At 52.6% G+C, this 17,465-nt stretch overlaps 2 protein-coding genes across 9 annotated transcripts in view; both read left to right on the top strand.

Moving 5' to 3' along the window:
- The first annotated feature begins 2,558 nt into the window (after positions 1 to 2,558).
- Positions 2,559 to 17,465, top strand: part of DHRSX (dehydrogenase/reductase X-linked) — a 272,447-nt gene continuing 257,540 nt past the window's right edge. For 2 of the 6 annotated variants that reach the window (XM_033199256.1, XM_033199245.1), the window contains exon 1: positions 2,609 to 2,737. In XM_033199256.1, coding sequence (XP_033055147.1) covers positions 2,629 to 2,737 — 109 coding nt within the window. In that variant the 5' untranslated portion in view covers positions 2,609 to 2,628. Of the gene's footprint in view, positions 2,738 to 17,465 lie in introns of all 6 variants that reach the window. The other 4 variants (XM_033199225.1, XM_033199278.1, XM_033199234.1 and 1 more) reach the window with 4 other exon arrangements.
- Positions 2,578 to 17,113, top strand: ZBED1 (zinc finger BED-type containing 1). Of its 3 annotated transcripts, none has more exons than XM_033199119.1 (2): positions 2,578 to 2,737; positions 12,783 to 17,113. In XM_033199119.1, the coding sequence occupies exon 2, from the start codon at positions 12,834 to 12,836 to the stop codon at positions 14,916 to 14,918; it is 2,085 nt and encodes a 694-aa protein (XP_033055010.1). In that variant the 5' UTR covers positions 2,578 to 2,737; positions 12,783 to 12,833; the 3' UTR covers positions 14,919 to 17,113. The 3 variants fall into 3 exon arrangements, with proteins under 3 accessions (XP_033055010.1, XP_033055003.1, XP_033055020.1); XM_033199112.1 differs by having other exon boundaries at positions 12,780 to 17,113; XM_033199129.1 differs by lacking the exon at positions 2,578 to 2,737 and adding an exon at positions 2,788 to 3,242 and having other exon boundaries at positions 12,780 to 17,113.

The raw sequence follows: 17,465 nt of genomic DNA, 5'->3' as shown, positions 1-17,465 counted from the left end.
CAAAGAATGTGTCTTCCTGGTTTTTAAGATGGAGTTGATGATTAAAATGGTGTCACCCCAGCTCTCCCAGGCTCCTGTCTTCCAAACACAGCGGGTGTTAGGATCTGTCTGGAGTCTGGATGCCAGGTCTGGGGTCCCCTGGGGGACCGGGTGAGGGACTGGGAGGGTTGCGGTGGGGTGAAGGTCTGAGTGTCTGGGTGAGGGGATCCATGAAGAATTCCAGCAGGAGTCTGGTGGGGGATCCATGTGGGGTTTCAGCCTTCGTCCTGGTGGGGGATCCTTGTGGGGTTTCAGCCTGGCCCTGGTAAGGGTCTGGGTGGGGGTTCTGTGCTGGGCTGGGGTTCCCTGAGGGAGCCCAGGTAACTCTGTGGTTGTCTGGGGTTCCCAACCAAGGTCCGAGTAAGGGTCTGCCATCCCAGTAGGGATCAGGGTAGGGAGGGGTTCGTGGTACCTGAAGTAGTCTGGAGTTCTCTGCAGGGGCTGGGATGGGGGGTCTGTGGTCCCTGCAGGGTGGCAGGGGGGCAGGGAAATGGAGGGGTGGGTTTGGTGGGTGGTGTCTGTGGCCTGGCAGGAATTGGGGTGGGGTCTGTGGTCTCTCTCAGTAGGAATTGGGGTGTGGGCTCCGTGCTTGGGGCAGGGTCTGTGGTCTCAGTAGAAACTGGAGTGTGGGCTCCGTGCTTGGGGCAGGGTCTGTGGTCTCAGTAGAAACTGGAGTGTGGGGTCTGTGCTTGGGGCAGGGTCTGTGGTCTCAGTAGGAACTAGAGTGTGGGGTCCATGGTCCTTGCAGCTGACCAGAGTCCTCTGTGGGAGTCCTGCTCCATAATCCTGGCGTGGGTCTGGGTGGTCGTCTGGGGTTCCCCATGGGGTCCAAGTGGGGGTCTGTGGTCCCTGCTGGGGTCTGGCTAAGATGGGGAGTGTGGTTCCCATAGTGGTCCCGGTCCCCTGTGAGGTCTGGTTGGAGGATGTGTTATCCCATGATGGAGGTCCTGGCTGGGGTCTGAATGGGGTTCCACCGTCTTGGCTGGAGTGTGGGGTCTTGGGGAGGCAGTCCCAGCTGGGGTCTCTAGTCCTGGGGGGTGTCCTGGCAGGGGTCTGTGGTCTTGCAGGGTGCTGGCTGGGGCCTGTGGTCCAGGGGTGGTTCTGGTGGAGGTGGAGGTCCTGGAAGGGGGCCCCAGTAGGTAGGAGTCTGTGATCCTGGAAAGGGGTCCTGGTGGTGGGGTCCAAGTGAAGGTCTGTGGTCCTGGGGGGACCCTGGGAGGATCTGTGGTCCTGGAGAATCCTGGTGGAGGTCTGTGGTCCTGGTGGGGTTCTTGGGGGGTTCTGTGGTCTGGGGGTGCCCCAGTGGGGGTTCTGTGGTCTGGGGGTGCCCCAGTGGGGGGTCTGTGGTCTTGGGGGTCCCAGCAGGGGTCTGGGGTCCTGTGGGGGGTTCTTGGGAGGAGTCTATGGATCTGAGTTGGGTACTGGCTGGGGTCTGTGGTCCTGGGGGTGTCCTGTGGTACTGGGGTGGTCCTGGCTGGGGTCTGTGGCCCCTGGTGGGGGTCTTGGCTGGGGTCTGTGGTCCTGGGGGCATACTGGCTGGGGTCGTTAGTCCTGGTGGGGGTGTGGAGGGTCCCTGCTGGGGTCTGTGGTCCTGGGGGGGATTCCTGGCTGGGGTCTGTGGTCCTGGGGGTGGGCGGCGGGGAGTTCTGGCTGAGGTCTGTGGTTCTGGCTGTGGGTGTGTGTGTGGGATCCCTGCTGGGGTCTGTGGTCCTGGAGGGGTGGTCCTGGCTGGAGTCTGTGGTCCTGGGGGGGATTCCTGGCTGGGGTCTGTGGTCCTGGGGAGGGGGTCCTGGCTGGGGTCTGTGGTTCTGAGGGAGGCGCCTTGGCTGGGGTCAGTGGTCCTGGAGGGGTGGTCCTGGAGGGGTGGTCCTGGCTGGGGTCTGTGGTCCTGGGGGGGGCGTCCTGGCTGGGGTCTGTGGTCCTGGAGGGGTGGTCCTGGCTGGGGTCTGTGGTCCTGGGGAGGGGCTCCTGGCTGGGGTCTGTGGTCCTGGGGAGGGAGTCCTGGCTGGAGTCTGTGGTCCTGGGGGGGGCGTCCTGGCTGGGGTCTGTGGTCCTGGGGGGGGCGTCCTGGCTGGAGTCTGTGGTCCGGGGTGGGGGGGCGTCCTGGCTGGAGTCTGTGGTCCTGGGGGGGGCGTCCTGGCTGGGGTCTGTGGTCCTGGAGGGGTGGTCCTGGCTGGAGTCTGTGGTCCTGGGGGGGGCGTCCTGGCTGGAGTCTGTGGTGCTGGGGGGGGCGTCCTGGCTGGGGTCTGTGGTCCTGGGGAGGGGCGTCCTGGCTGGGGTCTGTGGTCCTGGGGTGGGGCGTCCTGGCTGGGGTCTGTGGTCCTGGGGGGGCGTCCTGGCTGGTCTGTGGTCCTGGGGGGGGCGTCCTGGCTGGGGTCGGTGGTCCGCTGGGGGTCCCCAGTCCTGCAGGCGATGCGGGATCCCAGCGGGCCCGGGCGGGGTCTGGGGTGGCGGGGGGGTCCCCGCAGGCCGGGGCGGTCCGCGGCGGGCAGGGGGCGGTCCGGGGCGGGCGCGTTTCCGCCGTCCGTCCGGGCGGGCGCAGAGTCCCGCGGGCGGCGCGGAAGCGGCGGCGGCGCGGCCGGGGCAGCCATGTCGCCATTGTCTGCGGCGCGGGCGGCCCTGCGGGTCTACGCGGCCGGCGCCGCGGTGATCCTGGCGCAGCTGCTACGGCGTTGCCGCGGGGGCTTCCTGGAGCCAGGTCAGCGGGGCGGGGTGGGGGTCGGGGCTCCGGGGACCCGGGTGGGCGCGGGCGCGGGCCGGGGCGGGCTCGGGGGCGGGGGCGCGGGGTCTCCGCGTGACCTTGGCGCGGCGGTGGCGCTCCCGGAAGTGGGACTGGGCGGGGGTCGCGGTGGGGCCGGGGTTGCGGGGGACGTGCGCGGCTGGGACCTCCCCGCCCCGCGCTTCCCGTCCCCGCCGGCTCTTCCGCGCGCCCCCTGCGCCTGGCCTGGCCCGGCCCGGCCCTTCCCTCCCCGCGCGTGTCCTCCCCGCCTGTCCCGGGTCGGGCTGCCCCCGTGCAACCGCCCCCCGGCGCACACTGACACCTCCGGGCCATGGCCGGGGACCCGGGGGCTCGCACGCCCCGCGCCCCAGACCGCAGGCAGCTCTGCCTGCCGCCTGCGGTCGGCCAGTGACCGCGCGCCTCCGCCAGGCCCCGGAGGGGAGGAGGGGGCGTCCCAGGGACCTCGACCCCCACCCACCCCCGGGTAAGTGAGGACGGCCCCTTCTCCGGAGAACGTCTCCAGAGGGGACCCAGGGACGGCTGCTCGGGCCCTGGGGAGCCACGGAGATCTGGTGGGGAGGGCAGGCCCGTTGAGTGGCAACTTTGTTTCCTTGGCCTTTGTAAACATCTCTGAGTCACAGATCTCCAAGTTTGCAGGACTCTACTGTCTGAACTCATCAGTGAGGACCGCCACTGTGTTTTGTGTATGAAGATTACTTATATTCATAGATTTGCAGGTTCAGAATTTATTAATTTTTTTTTTGTAATAGGAAGTAGAGATGAACTCTTGCTATGTTGCCCAGGCTACTCTCGAACTCCTGGGCTCAAGCAGTCCTGCCTTAGCCTCCCAAAGTGCTGGCATTACAGGCACCAGCTACTGCATCCGACTGATGTTTTAAATTTTTTGTGGACGGGGTCTTGCTATGTTGCCCAGGCTGGTCTCAAACTCCTGGGCTCAAGCGATCTTCCTGCCTTTGCCTCCCAAACTGCTGGGATTACAGCTGTGAGCCACCAAACCTGTCTCATGTTTTCATTTTTTTTTTTGTAGCAATAGGGTCTTCCTATGTTTCAATGGGCCGCTCTGAAACTCTTGGGCCGAAGCAATGCTCCCACCTGGGTCCCCCAAAGTGCTGGGTTTACAGGCGTGACCCACCACGCCTGGCTCATGTTTTAAATTTTTTGTAGAGATGGCATCTCACCATGTGGCCCAGGCTGGTCTTGAACCCCTGGTCTGCAGCAGTCCTCCAATGTGGGCCTCCCAAACTGCTGGGATTACAGACAGAGCGCCACTGTACCCAGCCCATAGTCTCAATTTAAATCTAGAAACTTGTAAACAATTATTTGTGAACTGGTATAAAGGGAATGATAATTCCACGTTAGGTTAAATGACCGTTGGTTTCAAAAATGACAGTTATCCAAAACAGAGCGTTCAGAGGGTCAGTGTGGTGGGGATGGTGGTGTACGTTGCCCCATATGTCTTAAATGTCCGGCCTAAGAAGAGAGCTGTTATTTCTGCCTCTGTAGACGGTTTCATGGCATGTCAGGAGGCCTCTGGAAGACACTACCGCACGCACGCCTCTGGGAGACTGGGAGTCGGCCAGGCGAAGCGCTTGGGTGCCTTATTGTGAAATGACTTTCGACTTCCACTCTGCACCCACTGGGGGAACCCCAGGGGTCCCAGCTCCACACTTTGAGAAGCGTGCCTGGAGTGGACGTTTTAAAATGAGCCTCACTCTCTCCCGCCTCTAGCCAGAAAAAGCTTTGAGTTTTCTGTGAGCTAAGCTTTTCTTTTTCTGCCAGGCTGGCTTCAGTGTTTGTTTTTTAAACCTGCTTAGCATAATTACAAGTGCATAGAAGAAGGAGAGTAAAGGAACTGCAGTCAGGCCTTCCTAGGGCAGGGAGAGCATGTTTGTTTGAAGTGAGTCATCAGTTGCAAGGTGAACGGTTTACAGCCACCGAACAATTGTGTGGAGTCTCGCAGAAGGTGATGTTTTAGTTTTGCTTACAGAAAGGTCCCCTTAAACCTTCCAAAGGGCCTGTGTGGACCCTGGCAGAAGAGGCTGGGGTTCCCGCAGCAGCTCACCAAAACTCTGGCCTTTGAAAAACTTGCTCTTTGTGCATTAGAAGGGAGGGCTGGATACTTTTTTTTTTTTTTCTCCATGTATTGATTAAATAACAGCAACAGAAGGTTGTTAAAGATGGACCAGCTTCTGGTGAAGTCACGTGTCTGCCAAAGGACTCTGTACCCGGTGTGTATCGAAACAGAACGGTCTTCTCTAAAGATGAACTTCAGTAGCTTGCCCTCATCGAGCCCCTTCCTGTGTTTGGATTAAAAGTAATTTTCGTTATCAGTGGAGGAATGCCGTTTTCCTTGGTCTGCTGGTGGCCAGCTTCCTAGACGGCATTTTGTATTTGCTCCTCTCTGGTGGGCCTTCACTGTTGATGAGGAAATGTTGAACTTTGTCCAGAGCATTGGAGCTCAGCTGTTTGAAGAACCACGAGGGCCAGTTTCCCCACTGCAGATTGGAAGCAAGGGCAGTTTTTTCTTAGGATTTCCAAGTGGAGCTTGTTCTTAGATCTCTTACAAAGGAAATGCCTGGGTTACACATTCCACATGAGTTGACTTACATAGTATGAGAAGGAAGAAACTGCGGCTGGAATCCACTCCTAAATGGTGTCTTCTTCCAGTTTATCATGGAAAAACAAGATAATTACAAATTAATCATAGATGTTGGTCATGCCTTTACAGAGGGGGTTTAGAAGCAAATTGGCAATTCCTGTAAGAGGGTCTGTCTCTGTGTTCTTAAGACTGTCCATGCGGCCCATTCAGTAAGGTGTATCTGTTGGTTGGATTTTAAAATAGGTGATTTAATCAGTGCATTTCAGATCCTAATATGGCATCAAAACGTGAACATTGATGTGGCCCGAAATCTGTTGAAATTGATCGTATTGAGTGAAGAAAGTCTCTACCCACCAGTATTAATAACAGGGTGATCTGTTTAGAAATTACATTTTCTCTGATGCATCAATTAGTTTTGCAAAAGGAGAGAAAATTGATGGTACCTATAGTCAAGTCCAGTTCCAGGACTGCACAGAACTTTTCTTAAAAGTTCTGTTGTAAATAATAGGCCACAGAATATTCCTTCACTTTCTGGGATGCAAAATGGACTCGTAAATGCTGTACCACAGGAGTGAGTATTTACAAAAAATATGCCAACTGGCCCACTTACAAAGCTATTTATAGAAGTCCTACTTTTCAAACTTTTTTTTTTAACCTATAAAGGGAAAGTTAATTCTTGTTGGTTTTGTAAGTAGTGAACAGTGGCTATTAGAGATCAGGTAGGAGTAAAAACAGCAGTTTTCCAACTTCTTTTTTTTCTTTTTTTCGAGACCAAGTTTTGCTCTTGTCGCCCAGGCTGGAGTGCAATGGCGTGATCTCGGCTCACCACAACCTCTGCCTTCCGGATTCAAGTGATTCTCCTGCCTCAGTCTCCCGAGTAGCTGGGATGACAGGCATGTATGTGCCACCATGCCTGGCTAATTTGGTATTTTTAGTAGAGACGGGGTTTCTCCATGTTGGTCAGGCTGGTCTCAAACTCCCGACCTCAGGTGAGCCGTCCATCTTGGCATCCCAATTTGCTGGGGTTACAAGAGTGAGCCCCTGCGCCCAGCCTCCAACTTCTTGATCATAGAATCCCCTTCAAAAAAACGAGGCCCCCGGACAGTTTTTGTTTTTGTGGACTATAACCGTCAATAAGTCATCCTGTTAGACATTAAAACAGAAATTTAAAACATGTTTAACAATTTATTTAAAAGTAATGGTAACAGGCCAGTTACATGTTACTACCAAGAATGTATGTAATATATTTATTGTTTATTTTATTTTTATTAAATATATATATATTTAGAATAATTTATACTTTTCTATAAATATAAAATACAAGTAAGTGGTATTTATATAATGTAGATGTAAATGAAAACAACTGATATTTTTATATAAATATATAAATGTGTACATTTATGGGCACATTGTGATGCTTTGCTATATGTTTACATTGTGGAATAATTAAATCTTGCTAACATCTATCACCTGCTATTTTTCCTTTGTGGTGGGAACATTTAAAATCTCTTTTGGCTGTTTTTCTGTTTTTTATTTCCGTAGATTGCAGGGGAACAGGTGGTGTTTGGTTCCATGAGTAAGTTTTTTAGTGGTAATTTGTGAGATTTTGGTGTACCCATCACCTGAGCAGTATACACTGCACACAAGACATTTAAAATATCTATTAGTGGGCCGGGCACAGTGGCTCACGCCTGTAATCCCAGCACTTTAGGAGGCTGAGGCGGGTGGATTGTCTGAGCTCAGGAGTTTGAGACCAGCCTGGGCAATACAGTGAAACCCTGTCTCTATTAAAATACAAAAATTTAGCTGGGTGTGGCAGTGTGTGCCTGTAGTCCCAGCTACTCAGGAGGCTGAGGCAGGAGAATGGTGTGAACCCGGGAGGTGGAGGTTGCAGTGAGCCGAGATGGCGCCACTGAACTCCAGCCTGGGCGACAGAGCGAGACTCCGTCTCAAAAAAAAATAAAAATAAAAATAAAAATAAAAACCTCTTTTAGGTATTTTGAAATGCGTAATACACTATTAACTATGGCCACCGCGCTGTGCAGTAGGCCACTGAAACTTCACCCATCGAACAGAAACTTGCTCCCCTTTGGCCATGTGTTGTATGTTTTTTAAAATAAAAATGATGGTCATTTCCAGAATAATAACTTAGGGAGAAGAATGGCTGAGTTTAAGGGTTTTGTCAGCCTCATCCGCAAAGGGATAGACGGTGGCTGGCTCCTTCCTCTGCTTCTTCACACTGGTGTCTTGTGACGTGTCGTTCTGGTGAGAGTCATGTGAGCCACGTCTACTGGCTTCTCACGGATGTGCAGTTGGAAACGTGAAATCGCCGGCCCCCTGAGAGCGCTCTGGGGAGTATCCCCCGCAATCCCCCCACTGGGGATGCTGCACCAGCCTTGAAGAATGAGGCAGTGAGAGGCTGGTTTGCAGCAACCTTCGTTCGTGGCCCTGTGTGCACGGAAGCACTGCAAGGGAGGAGGAAGGAGGAGGGAGGGTACTCACTGCAGAAGGCCGGCTCCGCTGTGGCTGTTACGTGGGTTCAGGTGGGACCCACCTGCTGTGTGGACGGTTCTTTACCTGGGAGTCCCATGGGATTCTGACAGCAGGCGACATGTAGGAGGGAGCTTCTTGTGCCTCCATCCAGGAGTCACTTGCTTAGGGGTTTGGGAATTTCTGCTGTCAGTGCAAAACTTCGCTCCAGGTACTAGACCTGTTTCAGCCAAATAATAATAATGATCATCATAATAGAATATAATCCTTTGTTCACCTAAATAATAATAATATTAATAATAATAGAATATAAATGTTTGTTCATGGTACTGGGCCGTCTTTCAGTCCAATAATAATAATAACTAGGAATAATGATAATCATGATAAAATATAAACCTTTGCTTCACGTTCCTGGGACGTCTTTCAGCCAAATAATAATAATATTAATGAGAATATAAACCTTTGTTCAGGGTACTGCGATCTCTTTCATCCCAGTAATAATCATAACAATAGTAATAATAATGATAGAATATAACCTTGGCTTCATCTCCTGGAATGTCTTTCAGCCAAAGAATAACAATAATGTTAATGATAATAGAATATAAACCTTTGTTCAGGGTACTGCGACCTCTTTCAGCCCAATATTAACAAGAGCAATAGTAACAATGATAATAATGATAGAATATAAAACTTTGCTCCAGGTCCTGGGAGCTCCTTCAGCCAAATAAGAAGAACAATAGAATATAAACCTTCATTCACAGTACTAGGACCTCTTTCAGACCAATAATAATGATAGTAATAATAATTATAATAGAATATAAACTTTTTTTCTAGGTACTAGGACCTCTTTCAGCCAAATAACAATAATAGTGGAATATAAAACTTGGCTCTAGGTACCAGAACCTCTTTTCAGCCAAATAGTAATAATAAGAATAGTATTAATAGAATATAGACCTTTGATCCAGGTACTGGGACACCTGTGAGCCAAATGATAATAATAACAACGATAATAATAGAACATAAACCTTTGACTGAACTACCACAACCTTTTTCAGCCACATAATAATAATAAAATATAAACTTGTGTTCCAGGTACCCAGACTTCTTTCAGCCTAATAATAATCATAGAATATAAACCTTTACTACAGGCCCTGGCACCTTTTTCAGCCAAATAATAATAATAATAGAATATAAACGTTTGTTCTGTTACTGGGACCTCTTTCAGCCTAATAACAAAAGTAATAATAATAGAATAAAAACCTTTGCTCCAGGTTCCAGAACCTCTTCCAGCCTAATAATAATAATAATAATGATGGAATGAAAATTTTTGTTCCAGGTATTCGGGACCTCTCCCAGCCTAATAATAATAATAATAATATAAACCTTTGCTACAGGTATCAGGACCTGTTTCAGCCACATCATTAACAACAATGATAATAATAGAAAAGAAACCTTTGCCCCAGGCACTGGGACTTCTTTCAGTCAAATAATCACAATAATAATAATAATAGAATTTGGATGTTTGCTCCAGCTTTCAGGACCTCCTTCAGACAGATAATAATAACCAAGTATAAACTTTTCTTCCAGGTATCGGGACCTCTTCCAGCCTAAAAATAATAGTAATAATAGCATATAAATCTTTTTTTTGTTTGTTTTCTTCTTTTTTTGAGACGGAGTTTCGCTCTTATTGCCCAGGCTAGAGTGCAATGGCGCGATCTCGGCTCACTGCAACCTCTGCTTCGCGGGTTCAAGCGATTCTCCTGCCTCAGCCTCCCGAGTAGCTGGGACTACAGGCATGTGCCACCACCGTGCCCGGCTAATTTTGTATTTTTAGTGGAGGAGGGGTTTCACCATGTTTTCCAGGGGGGTCTCAAACTCCTGACCTCAGGTGATGCATCCGCCTTGGCCTCCCAAAGTGCTGAGAGTACAGGCATGAGCCACTGCACCTGGTGCCAATATAAAAATCTTTGCTACAGGTACTGGGACCTTTTTCAGCCTCCTAATGATAACAACCGTAACAATAATAATTACAATATCAACCTTTGTTACTGGCACTGGGACCTCTTCCAGCCTCATCGTCATAATAATAAAAGTAGTAATAAATAATGGCATAGAAACCTTTCCTTCAGGTTCCAGAACCGCTTTCAGCCTCATAATAATAATAATAATAATAATAAAATGTAAACTTTTGTTTGAGGACTGGGACCTCTTTCAGCCTAATAGCACAGATAATAATAATGGAATGTAAACCTTTTCCCCCAAGTACCAAAGCCTGTTTCAGCCAAATAATAATAATAATAATAATAAGATGATGATGATGATGATGATGATGGAGATGGAGGATCTGATAACAGCTGTGACCTCTCACTCAGGTCAGACTTAAAAGCGAGCATTTCAGAGCTAGACCGAGGCCTCTTGAGATGATTTTCTGCCTCCGCTGACTGTGTAATCCAGGGGCCCCACCCTAACTGGGCTGCAGAACATGCAGGTTGAGTGTTCCCTGTTTTCTGGAAGTCTCTGTTGTGTTATTCATTCTCTTGGCTTGCCACCTTAGAACAAACCAGGATGCTGGCGTTGGTCAGAGGACCCCCATCCTTGCACCCTACTCTTGGGAAGCAGCGCTCCTGGGCTATGGTAATGCCCCGTTCACCTGGCACATGGTGGCGGCTCCCTAAAAAGCGCTGGACAGGCACCGTTGATGGAAAGCCAGCAACATAGGCCGCAACTGCCCGTGAAGACGGGGGGCCTTCCTAAGACCTCTACTCATTACTGGGGGCAAAATTAACCTTCAGAATACCTTGCTGTAATAAAGTACCAGAAACCGGAGGGCTTAAAACCATAGCTTATTCTCTCCCAGTTCTGGAGGCCAGAAGGCTGAAATCAAAGTGTCTCAGGGCTGCGCTCCCTCCGGAGGCTTAGGCGGAGGATGCTTCCTGCCTCTCCCAGCTCCTGGGGGCTCCCGGCGTCCCTGGGCTTCAGGCCAGCCACATCATCACTCTAGCCTCTGTCTCTCTCTCCATGTGGCCTCTTCTCTGTGTCTGTGTCTCCTCTTCTGTCTTTTATAAAGACATCTGTCACCACATTTAGGGCTTACCCGAATCCCGGATGACCTCATCTCCAGATCCGTAACTCATTCGATCTACAAAATTTCTTATAACCAAGTAAGATCTCATTCCACGTCCTGGGCTTTAGGATGTGGAGATCTTTCTGTGGGCCACTGTTCAATCCACCATGATTTTAGCAGTTCCTTCTGGAGGCTCCAGGGGAGGATCCTTCCTGCCTCTCCCAGCTCCTGGGGGCTCCAGGCGTTCTGGGCTTGTGGCCGCATCGCTCCAGTCTCTGCCTCTGTCTCCATGTGGCCTTCTCCTCTGTGTCTGTGTCTCCTCTTCTGTCTTCTATTAAGGACACTGGTCACTGCATTTAGGACCACCCCGACTGAGAATAATCGGATCTTAAGATCTTTGCCTTCATTATTAATACATCTGCAGAGACCCTTTTTCCAAACAAGGTCACCAGTACCAGGTGGATACAGATTTTCTTTGGCAGGGGAGGACGCTTTTCAACCCACTGTAGTGATCATTGAAATATGCCTCCTTGCACTGACTGTCCCGACACTCTGAACGTGCCTGGGTGGTGCATTTCGTTGTTTACCCTCCTGAGTGCTGTACTGGACACTGGCAGATACAATTACACCTTTTAACAAAGCCCAGCTGTCATTTGGGGCGACCCAGTCACGGAGGTGGCCTCCTGAGTGGCACCTGGAAGGGCCTGTGTGAGTGAGTATTCAACCTCAGCAGGAACCCTGGGGACTGGCTTCGGGGTCATCTAAGCCTGCACACCAAGTGCCCCATGATGTTTGCACAGGTGTGTGATATTTGCCCAGCTGGGCCTTTCTGCCCACAGGTATGACTGGACACAATGGGCGTTTTGAGAAGTTCCAGGGATTGAGAAATCCATGCTTCTTCAGACGTGCTTACAGATCACGGATGTACCTGTGCTAAAAACAAAGCCTGTGACATTCCACATGGCTTCATTTTAAACCATAAACTTGGAGAAGAGTGTGCAATGCCTCTTAGCCATGGGAAATCTGGCTGTAGCCAGATGGAGGTCCTGTTTGGCTTCTTTAATGCAGTCAATGAAACTCAGGTGGCGTTCGACAGCGATTCTTGCTGTGATGGTTGCCGGCAGGGGGGTCTGTCTGGCCGCTTGTGGACTCTTCTGTGTAGGCGACGTCCCCAGAAAAGATCTACGCAGCTTTCCCACGTGGCAGGTGCTTGGCAAAGCTCTTAGAACAGGAACAACGAGCCCCTGTGATGAGAAGGGCACTGTCAGGCCGGGTGCGGTGGCTCACGTCTGTCATCCCAGCACTTTGGGAGGCCGAGGCGGGTGGATCACCTGAAGTCAGGAGTTCGAGACCAGCCTGACCAACATAGTGTCTCTACTAAAACTACAAAATTAGCTGGGCATGGTGGCGGGCGCCTGTAATCCCAGCTACTCAGGAGGCTGAGGCAGGAAAATCGCTTGAACCTGGGAGGCGGAGGTTGCAGTGAGCTAGGATCACGCCACTGCACTGCAGCCTGGGTGACAGAGCGAGACTCTGTCTCAAAAAAAAAAAAAAAAAAGGGCACTTGTCAGGTACAGCCCTGCAAAAATGCCGTGCTCACTCGCAAACCTGTACGTTGACATGTGCGGCATCGCTGCGTTGGATTAACGTAGAAGAAAGAGCGTGTTCCTGCGCTAGCTTCCCTCCTCCGCTTTGCAAAAGTGACCCGCAAGGAAGGTCCGGCTGTCCGGCCCCAGTGCCCTTTGGTTGAAAGCGGAGCTGCCCCGGCACCCCGGCCGTCTCCCCAGCAGGGCTCCCACATCTGCCTGGGTCCCTTCTCATGCTGTGTTTGTCTTGGCCCTTCTCAGCAGGTCCCCACGCATGAGCGGCCGTCCAAGCAGGCAGGCTCCAGTGGAGAAGCAATGGAGAATAAAAGCCTGGAGAGCTCCCAGACAGACCTGAAGCTGGTGGCCCACCCCCGCGCCAAGAGCAAGGTGTGGAAGTATTTCGGCTTTGACACCAATGCCGAGGGATGCATCCTGCAGTGGAAGAAAATCTACTGCCGCATCTGCATGGCCCAGATCGCCTACTCCGGAAACACCTCCAACCTGTCCTACCACCTGGAGAAGAACCACCCGGAGGAGTTCTGCGAGTTTGTGAAGAGCAACACGGAGCAGATGCGCGAGGCCTTTGCCACCGCCTTCTCCAAGCTGAAGCCCGAGTCGTCGCAGCAGCCCGGGCAGGACGCGCTGGCTGTCAAGGCAGGCCACGGCTACGACAGCAAGAAGCAGCAAGAGCTGACGGCCGCGGTGCTGGGCCTCATCTGCGAGGGGCTGTACCCGGCCTCCATCGTGGACGAGCCCACCTTCAAGGTGCTGTTGAAGACGGCTGACCCCCGGTACGAGCTGCCCAGCCGGAAGTACATCTCCACCAAGGCCATCCCTGAGAAGTACGGGGCCGTCCGGGAGGTGATCCTGAAGGAGCTGGCTGAGGCCACCTGGTGTGGCATCTCCACTGACATGTGGAGGAGCGAGAACCAGAACCGTGCCTACGTCACGCTGGCCGCCCACTTCCTGGGCCTGGGCGCCCCCAACTGCCTGTCCGTGGGCTCCCGCTGCCTGAAGACCTTCGAGGTGCCCGAAGAGAACACGGCGGAGACCATCACGCGGGTGCTCTACGAGGTCTTCATCGAGTGGGGCATCAGCGCCAAGGTCTTTGGGGCCACCACCAACTACAGCAAGGACATCGTGAAGGCGTGCTCCCTGCTGGACGTCGCCGTGCACATGCCCTGCCTGGGCCACACTTTCAACGCCGGCATCCAGCAGGCCTTCCAGCTCCCGAAGCTGGGGGCGTTGCTGTCGCGCTGCCGGAAGCTGGTGGAGTACTTCCAGCAGTCTGCTGTGGCCATGTACATGCTCTATGAGAAGCAGAAGCAGCAGAACGTGGCCCACTGCATGCTGGTGAGCAACCGCGTCTCCTGGTGGGGGAGCACGCTGGCCATGCTGCAGCGCCTCAAGGAGCAGCAGTTCGTCATCGCCGGGGTCCTCGTGGAGGACAGCAACAACCACCACCTGATGCTGGAGGCCAGCGAGTGGGCCACCATCGAGGGGCTGGTCGAGCTCCTGCAGCCCTTCAAGCAGGTGGCCGAGATGCTGTCCGCCTCCAGGTACCCCACCATCAGCATGGTGAAGCCGCTGCTGCACATGCTGCTCAACACCACGCTCAACATCAAGGAGACGGACTCCAAGGAGCTCAGCATGGCCAAGGAGGTCATCGCCAAGGAGCTCTCCAAGACCTACCAGGAGACGCCTGAGATTGACATGTTTCTCAACGTCGCCACCTTCCTGGACCCCCGCTACAAGAGGCTGCCCTTCCTCTCGGCCTTCGAGCGGCAGCAGGTGGAGAACCGTGTCGTGGAAGAGGCCAAGGGCCTGCTGGACAAGGTCAAAGACGGCGGCTACCGGCCGGCCGAGGACAAGATCTTCCCGGTGCCCGAGGAACCTCCCGTGAAGAAGCTCATGCGGACGTCCACGCCTCCGCCCAGCAGCGTCATCAACAACATGCTGGCCGAGATCTTCTGCCAGACGGGCGGCGTGGAGGACCAGGAAGAATGGCACGCGCAGGTGGTGGAGGAGCTGAGCAACTTCAAATCCCAGAAGGTGCTCGGCCTCAACGAAGACCCCCTCAAGTGGTGGTCGGACCGTCTGGCCCTCTTCCCCCTGCTGCCCAAGGTGCTTCAGAAGTACTGGTGCGTGACAGCCACGCGCGTCGCGCCTGAGCGTCTCTTCGGTTCCGCCGCCAACGTGGTCAGCGCCAAGAGGAACCGGCTGGCCCCCGCGCACGTGGACGAGCAGGTGTTTCTGTATGAGAACTCCCGGAGTGGGGCAGAGGCGGAACCCGAGGACCAGGACGAGGGGGAGTGGGGCCTGGACCAGGAGCAGGTGTTCTCCTTGGGGGACGGCGTCAGCGGCGGCTTCTTTGGCATCCGGGACAGCAGCTTCCTGTAGCGAGGAAGCGTCTCGTCTTGCAAGTCATCCCCGCAGCAGCCCATTGGATGCTTTGCTGTCAAGACTCACCCGGTCAGCTTGGTTTTGAACCTCAGAGACCATCCACTGTCTTTGACGCCTAGAAGGTGGAAAAAGGAAAGAGATTCGAGAAGCGAGAGAGGGTCAGGCGTGGTGGCTCTCGTCTGTAATCCCAGCACTTTGGGAGGCCGAGGTGGGCAGATTAACTGAGGTCAGAAGATGGAGACCAGACTGGCCAACATGGCGAAACCTGTCTCTACTAAAAATACAAAAATTAGCTATGCATGATGGTACGTGCCTGTAATCCCAGCTACTCTGGAGGCTGAGGCCAGAGAATCACTTGAACCTGGCAGGTGGAGGTTGCAGTGAGCTGAGATTGCTCCACGGCACTCCAGCCTGGGTGACAAGAGCGAGACTCTCTGAAAAAGAAAAAAAAAGACACAAGAGAGGTGGCTTTGAGTGGGGTTCCTCTCCTCCCCTATTCCCGGGGCCCTGATGCCTTCTGCTTGGGAATTGCAACGCTCAACTCCCCGCGTGCAGCAGAGCCTAGAGGGGCTGTTCCTTCACAGATCCTTAAGGCCCACACCATACCATATCTGATTCAAGTTCTCCCTGGGAGGGTGTAGGAGACACACAGGAACATTCTGGGTGGCGTCGAAGGAGCCTTTCCTGATCCTGTGTGACTTCTGCGAGGTCCAGATCACTGAATTCGTGTTTACATTCTCATGCAAGCGGGGACCTCTTCCTTCTGGGAAATGGGGAGAGACCTTTTAGCCAAAATGCCCTTCTTCAAAAGAGAGACTTTTCTTTTAATGTTTGGTTAAAAATGTGACAGATGAGTAAAAAATGCAGGCACTTAACAAAAAACAAAACAAAACAAAAAAAAGAAAAACAGGTGTGGAATGTGTTGCGTTTTCGACAGGTTGCTGTCAGCCTGCTTCTTGCTCCCTGCCAAAATTCACTTTGTGGAGTTGGTCCTTGAAAACTGGGTGGTGGGTCACGCTGCGGTCAGGAGTTCGAGACCAGCCTGGCCAACCAACGTGGTGAAACCTCGTCTCTACTAAAAATACAAAAAAATTAGCCAGGTGTGGTGGCATGTACCTGTAATCCCAGCTACTTGGGAGGCTGAGGTGGGAAAATCGCTTGAGCCCAGGAGTCAGCGGTTGCAGTGAGCCAAGACTGCGCCAGTGCACTCCAGTCTGGATGACAGAGTGAGACTCTGTCTCAAAACAAAACGAAACCAAAGCGGGCAGCTCACGGGTCTGGAGGTTACGTCTTGTGTGTCTCAGCCCTAAGAGTCCAGTTCCCCCGTGCTGCCAGCTTCTCCACATAGGGTGTGTTTGATCTGATTACCGGAAAGGACTCTGGCTTCTTCCCTTTTAAACTCAATACCACAGGGAAATGAATTTTAAAATACTGCCACCGGAGGGGTTTTCCGTGGCTGGATTCTTGCGAGTTGCTTTCAGTCATTCAGGGAAACAGACGTTTTCCAACATGTAGGACTGCTTTTTAAATGGAGGAAAAATACTTAATGAAGCTTAGCGTATTGCTTGGATTCTACGTGCAGCAGGTTCTCTGCCTCCGTGAAGACAAGGTGGGCTGGGGAGGACAGTGTCTAGGAGGGATGACCCCGCTCAGCTCCAGGCAATGTTCTGCCGAGACCCGAAGAACTCTGGGTGTCAGAGGGTGAAGCGGGAACTACCTGCGTTTCACAGCTGCTGACTTCTCAGGGCTACAAGCAGCACAGAATTTTATCCTTACATCCCGAGCCGGTGTAAGTCTGTAGAAAAGGAAGCGCGGGAGAAATCCACGTAACCTTTGCTGGCTTTTTAAGGGAAGCGGTTCTGCCGTGAACTTGGAACCCTCAGCTCCGGGTGTTCTGAGCAGAAGGGCAGCTGGAAGGGACACAGTGGGGCAGGCTTTGGGGTTGCTCTCTGTTCCGCCCCGAGGCTGGGGACACAGGGCAGCCCGTGCCTCCAGGGGCTCTATTCTGTAGCATTGCCAGCGTTCCCTTTACGTCTCAATCATTTGCTTTTCGTCACTCACGTGAAAAATGTGACCTGCTCCGGCTCTGTCTTCATTTTTATTTTTAAGCCATTGTTCCCCTCCTAAATGGTTGCCTCTTATTTAATGCTTTCAAGTTGGACTGTTGTTCAATAAACCAGAGAACGACATTAGCTCCTCATTCCTTTGTCTGCCACGTGTTTGTCTGGACTGCAGCTTGTCTGAACCCCTTGATCCTGGGAGTGGAGGGAGGGTTTTTGTTGTTATTATTTTCATTTTTATTTTTGTTGTGGTCCTTGTTTAAAGCAACTTTTTCCAGGGCACCCACAGTCAGTTCTCTGCTCCTCTTTCTCGTCTGTAAATCCCCGAGTTATGATGGACTGTCGGGTGTTTTGGCATCAAAATACCTGAGTGAATCAAGTCGGCAGCTGGTGAAAGCGTTTCCTGGGAGCAGAGATTTTTGCCGGTTCCTTCGCTTAGTGGATAGTTGTATAAAAGGAGGTCCGATGGACGAGGCAGCCTGGA

The sequence above is a fragment of the Trachypithecus francoisi genome, unplaced genomic scaffold (assembly GCF_009764315.1).
Source record: "Trachypithecus francoisi isolate TF-2019V2 unplaced genomic scaffold, Tfra_2.0 Contig01714, whole genome shotgun sequence".
Lineage (NCBI taxonomy): Eukaryota > Metazoa > Chordata > Mammalia > Primates > Cercopithecidae > Trachypithecus > Trachypithecus francoisi.
This window is presented reverse-complemented; position numbering and strand designations above follow the sequence as displayed.

Coding starts and splice junctions, on each gene's coding strand:
- ZBED1 (XM_033199119.1), top strand. CDS start 12,834: ATGGAGAATAAAAGCCTGGAGAGCTCCCAGACAGACCTGAAGCTGGTG.